The sequence below is a fragment of the Adiantum capillus-veneris genome, chromosome 8 (assembly GCF_014529385.1).
Source record: "Adiantum capillus-veneris isolate H3 chromosome 8, ASM1452938v2, whole genome shotgun sequence".
In the NCBI taxonomy this organism is placed as follows: Eukaryota; Viridiplantae; Streptophyta; class Polypodiopsida; order Polypodiales; family Pteridaceae; genus Adiantum; species Adiantum capillus-veneris.
In genome coordinates, this window is record NC_140938.1 from 73,228,510 (window position 1) to 73,236,672 (window position 8,163).

The 8,163-nt window shown below is 40.9% G+C and overlaps 1 protein-coding gene across 1 annotated transcript; it reads left to right on the forward strand.

Moving 5' to 3' along the window:
• Positions 1-2,192: 2,192 nt before the first annotated feature.
• LOC147452365 (uncharacterized) lies at positions 2,193-7,930 on the forward strand. Its single transcript, XM_086518929.1, has 2 exons — positions 2,193-2,554; positions 7,819-7,930. Exons 1-2 carry the CDS (start codon positions 2,193-2,195, stop codon positions 7,928-7,930), a joined length of 474 nt encoding a protein of 157 aa, XP_086375055.1.
• The last annotated feature ends 233 nt before the right edge of the window (positions 7,931-8,163 follow it).

Consider the following 8,163-nt stretch of genomic DNA (forward strand, 5'->3'; position numbering starts at 1 on the left):
AGGTTGGGAGAGGAAATTCAGCACCAACATGTTTGTGAGGGTGAGAATAGCTTGGAAGAGGAGGGGATGTTGCATCGGAGGCACTGTCAACCCCACACGAATACACGCACTGATAGGTTGTGAGAAGAAATTCAACACCAGCCCATGTATGTAGGTGTGAACATTTTGGAAGAGGGGAGTGTGCACCAGAATCATTATCTACACAATTTGCAACTTGGAATGCACCCCACATCTACGGAGGTAGCAATTGGACACCAACAACATCCAAATGTGGATCACATTGGATGGCAGCCCATGATTGTAAACAATGAGTTTGGTTGCAATGAGCAAGCTTCAAATCCAATGGAGTGGTCTCACTCATCTGAAGATCATGTAGAAGACAATCCAATACATGATGGGCTGCCCCCTCATGGCCGCACTGAGTACTCAACTTCAATTCGCCAAGAAGCCACACGTAGGATGCGACAGTATTGGGCCATGAAAAAACGAGAGAGGCGTCAAAGGAAAAGAGAACGTGATGCATCATGCTTGTCAACGCCGGAAGATATGAGTACAGTTTGCACAACAATGGTGCTTTGCTGGCAAGAAGCTACAAAAGGCATGAATTGTGAAGCTAAGAAAGCCACCTTTTGATTGCTTTTAGAGAAGCGAGGTTTTCGACGGTTACACCATGGAGTAGAGAAATCTATACTCTCCAACATACAGGGTACAGTCACCAAAGTCAAAGCATCATTGTCTGAAGAGGAGCTGAAACTTAAAAGGGCTTTATGCATGATGCTGGTGAATAGCGAAGGGGATCCATCAAGGTCTATAAGCAATTCGGAGATGGCGAGGTTCACAAGGCTGCATCGATGAAATTTTGCAGCAGCTAATGAACGATTAAAACAGGCTGAGGCGGGAACATTCCCATTGCAATTATGCTGACGCCAACAGCCTCAAATCCATTGCATCACACAGGAGATAAGAGACAATGTTTTTGCTTTTCGGCAAACGGAGACGCGAGTGTCACCAAACAAAAAGAAAGTGTGCCGGAAACGTCTCAGACGAAAATCTTACATTAAGCATTCAATACATTTGCTTGACGAGTCGCAGGTATGCTTTGAAAATGCTTGAATTATTTTGTTCTCTTGTATGCAATAGTATAGGTCCATGCATACATAGGTAGTAGCTATATATAGGTAGTATTACATCAAGTATAATGCTGTCTATCAAGCCCGAGAGGTGTGTAGGATCCAAAAGGTAATCTTTTGGTACTTCTAGAGGACTAGCATTCATGAGGGGAGTCAAGTACCTCAAGTATACATAAAAGCAATCAAAGGTGCTTTGGGGCAAGCTACATAGACTCTTCAATGCTACCAAATTTTCTATATGATACTTTGTAGGTGTATATTAGCTTGAAGATTACCTTGAGTACCTACATGTAGATGGTAGTAATACTTTCCTGTCACACAGGAGTTGGTGCTCAAAAGCACCAATGTAAACTCATAAGTCCTACTTGGGTACTTTTGGATGACTAATGTACATTCAATGGTAGTTTAAAACAACCTTTGTGAACTCATAAGTTCTTTATAACCATGCATGTATACTATTAGGTCCTCTTAGGGTACTTGGAAGCTTCAAAGGTACCTTGAGATTAGGTAGAAGCTACCATGAGACCAAACATGTACTTCCAAAATACCAAATCTAGGTATAGGTACTTTAGAGGTAGTCTTTGTGGTGCTTATTAAAGTACCAATTGCAAGGGCTTAGGTACTTTGCAGAAATTGATACTTCTTAAAGCTAGCATGAGACCAAACATGTACTTCCAAAATACCAAATCTAGGTATATAGGTACTTTAGAGGTAGTCTTTGTGGTGCTTATTAAAGTACCAATTGCAAAGGCTTAGGTACTTTGCAGAAATTGATACTTCTTCAAGTACCATTTACAGTGTCTAAGGTACTTTAGTACCTAATGAAAGGTCTAGGAAAGTACCATGTTAGGTAGCAAATTCAAGTTACAATGACTTTGACCTTGTTTTGACTACAGGTTTTGATGAGGTTTACTTTTCATTGGACAGGTGGAGCTCTATAGGAGATTCCAAATGTAGTATTCACACATCAAGATCTCTCTCAGATGTTTTGAAGGATTGAAGCCTTGGTTTGTTCGCAAGTTGAAGGATAGGTACACTTGCTGCTATATTGCTCACATACAAATGATATACATCAAGGAAGCATTCAACCAGATGAGACAAAACAAGACAGGAGTGCATAGTGAAGCGTGTGGATGCAGTTGTGATATATTCTTCACAGAAGAGGTCCTAGGAAAGTGTGGAGTTACTGCGTACACGCACAGTAGCATCAACGGCTTGGCTGAGATGGTATTATGTCCAAAGCCAGATGAGTCTACATTTCATAAATTGTCTTGCTTGAAGGGAGAATGTGATCAATGTGGATCAAAGCGGTTAGTGCTCTGTCCAAAAGAAAAAGCTGAAAATGCATTCCAGATTTCAGTAAAGGTGTTTGAAGACGTTGCGCCAACCCATCAAGAAGGCAAGAAGCGCAAGGATCTACTGGTCAAGGAGATGGGATGCAAGGACTTTACATCCTTCCTTGAAAATCATATAACCATCTACATCAAGCACAATTTTATTGCCAGGTGGCAATCTCAACAATTCAAAGACTGCATTCAAAGGTTTCCTAGAGACGTGGTAGTCTTTGTTATAGACTTTTCTGAAAATTACTCTTTCAAGGAGAAAAATGAAATCCAATCAATGCATTGGTACTCTTCACAAGTCGCCATCTTGGTGCACATCACTTATGTTCAGGACGAGGCTAACAAGGTCTTAAAATATATACATTTTTAGATATCTGATGACAAAGAGCATGACACATTGTTCGTACAGCATTGTATGCAAGTTCATAGTGTGTGGCTACAGGAGCAAGGTTTCAACTTCTTGAAGCGGCACTGGGTCTAGTCAGACGGATGTGGTGCTCAATTCAAGGCATCTAGACCATTTTTCTTTGTGTCAAGGTACTAGCTTTATTTGACTCTTAAACAAGTGCACGAGTTTTGTATTCTTGCCTAGTCTTTGAGACGTGTGATTGATCAGGTACTACTCTTTGACTGGAATTGAGATGCTATGGAGTGTCTTTGCATCGGGCCATGGCAAAGGAGAGCATGATGAGGCTGGTGCTATCGTCAAAAGGGCTCTGACACATGAGCAATTGAAACCTGACGCTTGGCACATGAAGTGTGCCAAGGATGTGGTCAATTTCTTGAAACATAAATTTCATGATGAAAACACCCATTCAGAGGTGACTCGAATTTTTTGGGATGTCAAAGCGACTTATGTACCTAGGGAGAGGAAATGGAATTGCAAGCGAGTGGAAGGGTCACGCTCATTGCATTGTGTGAATGGACACTCTAGGAATGACAAGTGTGCACTGCGCTACAGAGCTCTCTCATGTTTTTGTTACCCTTGTATGTCACAACGCTGGAGGTGATTCCTTAACAACACACATGTCAAGAACTGGAAGTACATCAACATCGAACCCTTGGATGGTAGTGATGGAGAAAGCAATCAAAGTGACAACAAAGGATCAGATTTTCCTATGTATGGTGGACATCACGATGCAATCAATGACGCTCCGCGTGTAGGTGAAAAGTTTGCCACGAATGCGAACGAAGATGGAGTAGACTTCTACCTCTTGAGGTGCTCAAAGGAGAAATACAAAACAGCACGAGCGCTAAGAGATTCTTGGGACAATTGCATTTTTCCAAATTCATATCTGGTTGAGGGATACTACTATGAGCTAGTTGATGGTACCAAGGATGTTTATTACATCCCTCCTCAACAACCAAAAGTGTTGCTGGCATCGCACTTGGTTCGTTCCATCAAGATACCCTTGGAACCCTTACATGGTGAGCCACATAAGTTCAAATTATATGCAGAAGTTTATGAAAATGTGTACAATAGCATGCCAATGGTCTTGTAGGTCTTTCTATATTGGAGCTTGATAAACAGTTGTTTTGCTGCAATTACTGTTTGTTGTATTTGAGTCCTTCAAAAACACATAATCACAAATGTAGCCTCCTGATTCTTACTTTTATCTTTTTGCAACATATCATTAAATTTGGTACTTTAAGTACTATAGTTCAGGTTTCAAGCACTTTACTGCTTGTTCAGGTACTTATAGGGGGTATCTAGGTAGTCTTGAAGTACCAATCACAGGTTCTAAGTGCATGTTCTTCATTGTAGAAGTGTGCAGATTAGGTACTTTAAGTATCATGAATGCACCATATCTGTAAATTTGGTACTCTAAGTACCATTGCTGGTAGTCTCCCAGCATTGTCACATGTATTTGTCTGAAGATAGTGTACCATTGTGGGTGGTTACACAGTCCCTTTTTAAAATACCTGTTTGCACATTGGGTACACCAAGTACCATGGTTGGTACTTGTAGTGCTACTTTCCAGTGGTAGAATGCTAAAACAACATGATTCTAATGGCAAGAGGTCTCCAATCTTGAAACATAGCCTTCATTTGCCTGTCGCACACACCATCCACAGCCACAACCAAGCACACACTACCCACAAAATAAATTGAGTCCAAAACGACAATGGTGACATAATGGAATAATTATAAATTCAATTTTCGTGTTGTCGACTAGTTACATGTTAGGTAGTCAGCACAGAGGCATTATGAATGTTGTCAAAAAAATATCCCTCATGGGAAGTAGGCATATACATGGCTTTGTGTAGAGTGTTAGCTTACAAATAGGTAGCTGTAATGACAAGTCTGCTTATACAAGGGGTTGCTACAAAACTTGGCTTCACAAAATTACATAAGTTCTTTACAAATACACCACTACATGACAATCTAGAGACACTAGCGCTTAAAGAGCATTGGCATCAATTGTGGCCCTTTCAAGTATTGTTCATAACTGGTCATCTTTCCACCACGCCGAAGTGCAGCTTTAACATAGTCGTCCTCCAATATAGGCTTCACATTATTGAAGGTGACAGCTTTGGCTGACCGATCTATAGCATCACGCCATTTCACAAGAGCCTCCTTCATGACCCTGGACAAGAAGTCACTACGCCGCTCCTCTAGGCTAGGTACAATGATGTAGGAACCGGGAGGATTATAACGGCATTTATAAAAACTGTTGTCAATCAATAGCACATTGCTCACATCGTATCGTTGAACCACCTTCAAAAAAAATTTCAAATTCATGAAAAAAACTGGTTTTCCACCTGCCATGAAGAATGTAGCTACATCACATAGTTGTTGTCCTGACCATCCGCTGAAGTAGTCACAAATCCCCTTAAAACCTGTAGAGACTATTCTGTCCACTCTTTCCAGCATTGCTGAACTCCAGATGTAAATATTTTCCCATCCCACAGCCCAAGCTAAGAACTGTTTTGCATCCTTGGGAACGAAGAGGTACCTGAAAACTACAACGATTCCCACTTGGTGGGCATGCATAAATCATACATATAGCAAAATTCTGAAAAAGGCTCAATCAACCTGTCCCTCGCCTCTTGGATGAGGTCGAATGTAGTAGTTTTTGGATCAGGAAGGTCAGATTCAAGCCATGAAGCGCAGAGAACACCATTAAGATCAAACACTAATGCTGGTCGTGTAGAGTTATCGAATGGCAACGATGTGATTGTGCTTGGAACATAGGGCGGTGGATCTCTGATGATTATTATTTCCTCGACAGGCAGTTTGAGAGTCCCCTTTTCTTTTGGTATCTCTGTAAAAGACATGGTTGCAAATTGAAAAGGAATAGACTAAGCACATTTCGAACACTGTACAAACGTGACCGTTGCAATAAAGCAAAAAAGACAAATGGAGGCCAACATAAAATTCTCATTTGTATTCCAAAAGCAAGAATCAAAGATTCTTGACATTACAAGAGAGTGAAGACACTAAGTGACAAATGTCACAGTTTCTTGCAAACACGAGGGTTTGGGGGGTGGGAGAATATTAGTGGGATGTCGGAGGGGAGTACTTTTCATGGGGGACTTCTTCGGGGGAGGTAGTGACTCCGGAACTTCCTTGCTCGTCGCTTTTCCATCTCCACCTGAAACCAAGACCCACTCGACTTACACGCAGTTGAGCATGAACATAAGTTATAGAAATGACACTATCAATGAGCTTGAACCTACAAACTTCCTCTATGTGCTAAGATGCTTTTCCTGAACAATTCATGTGTAAAGGAGGTCTCACCATCACTCTCATCCTCTGCTTTGTTAGATTCCTGCTGTGAACAGGTGATATCTACTGCTCGCACCTTTTTGGATTGTCCAGCTGCACCATAAAGGGGGGACAATAAAAATCATTCAATGCCTATAGGGATCCAAGTCCTGTGGCCAAAACAACTTACCATCGTCGTGTTTATTTCTCTTCTTTGAGATCTTCACCATATCACTAAGGAAGACAGGGGAATCTGGATTTGCATCACCGTGAACCATTTTTTGCACGGCTTCCACTCCCTCTTGCGCTACAGCATCCGTCAAAGTAACATCAGCATTTTCCATTGGTTCAGTTACCTTTTGTTTTGGTTCACCTTCTGTCTATTCATAGGGCTCCACCTTAACAATTGGGGTCTTGTCACCTGCCACATGCGAGCCTTCCTCACCAGCCCGAGTTTTGTCACCTGCCAAGGATGAGCCTTCCCTACCAGCTGGAGTTGATTGATCAATAGACTGCATGCATGTGTCCATAGTGGGGGCGTCGGGAGTTGCATCAACATTCTGTATTGGCACCTCAGTTGGTAATGTTGCAGCATAAGGCATATGACTGGAACCTACCACTGTACCACAAAAGTGTGCAAAATAAGTTAAAAGCATTCCATTGACTTTGCCGATTCCGGAACACTCTGCTTACAGGAGGGGTTGGCACATACTTTCTCTGACGCAGCCCATCCAGCAAAACACAAAGCATGGTATGTATCACCACATGCTAGTGTATACACACACACGACATCGTAACCCACAAAACCTAAACCACATGCAGCACAAGCTCTTGGAACAGTCACTTTAGCCTACAGTTGTGACTCCCATGCTCGCCAGTTGTGGGACATAGCAACATTGAATCACCTCTTTTTACTTTCACTAGCAAGCTCTCACAAAATTTGACTTGAGCAGCACATGTAGCTTCTGATGCTACCACGTCAAGCAGATCTTTCTTCACCACAAAGGGGAAGTAAATATTAGTCCATCTGTCCAAGATCAAATGAACTATCATGATTACTTATACATATAGTGCCAAGGGATAGCAAGGGTATGTTGAAACCACCAATTGCAAGTATTGTCAAAAAGGTAGCAAGGATACACTGTAGGGACTTATGACAGTACCAAGGATAGGCTCAGAGTACCAATCAAAAGAACTTACCATTGAAGGTACTTTGCAAAAAAGTAATAGGTAAACGTACAAACACATGCATGGTGCTTTGCAAAAAAGGCAAATATGTACTTTTACAATGTACAAACACATGCATGGTACTTTGGAAAAAAGGCATATGTACTTTCACAATGTACAAAAACATGCATGGTACTTTGGAAAAAGGCATATGTACTTTCACAATGTACAACCACATGCATGGTACTTTGGAAACAAGAAATATGTACTTTGAAAGATAAATGCATATGATTTATCAATAAAACTATGACAAGTACTTTAAAATCTACCAAGTAATACAAAATTATGTACAAAGAACCTATGTGGAACTCATGGAACTTGCAAAAAAGGAATAGGTACTTTGACAGTGTACAAACACATGCGTGATGCTTTGCAAAAATGCATATATGTACTTTCACAATGTACAGACACATGGATGGTACTTTGAAAAAAGGCATATGTAATTTCACAATGTACAAACACATGCATGGTACTTTGAAAAAGAGGCATATGTACTTTCGGCCCAAGAAATATGTACTTTGAAAGATAAATGCATATGATTTCTTAAATAAACCTATGACAGGTACTGTAAATTCTACCAAGTAATACAACAATATGTACAAGTGCCTATGTGGTACTCATGGTTGCACCTTCAATTTGAACTACCATACAAAAAGCTTCCGTATTAATTAGCTCCAAAAAGTACCTTAAATCATAGTCACATACATGGACTTTGTGATTTCCACCAGTATCCCTCAGCTTTGTGAAGCAATGGA

What these genes read in the sequence shown, in the direction of transcription:
- LOC147452365 (XM_086518929.1), top strand. Translation starts at nt 2,193, where the DNA reads ATGATATACATCAAGGAAGCATTCAACCAGATGAGACAAAACAAGACA. An exon ending in AAGCGCAAGGATCTACTGGT is followed by an intron (nt 2,555 to 7,818) that starts CAAGGAGATGGG and finishes AATGTACAGACA; the next exon opens with CATGGATGGTACTTTGAAAA.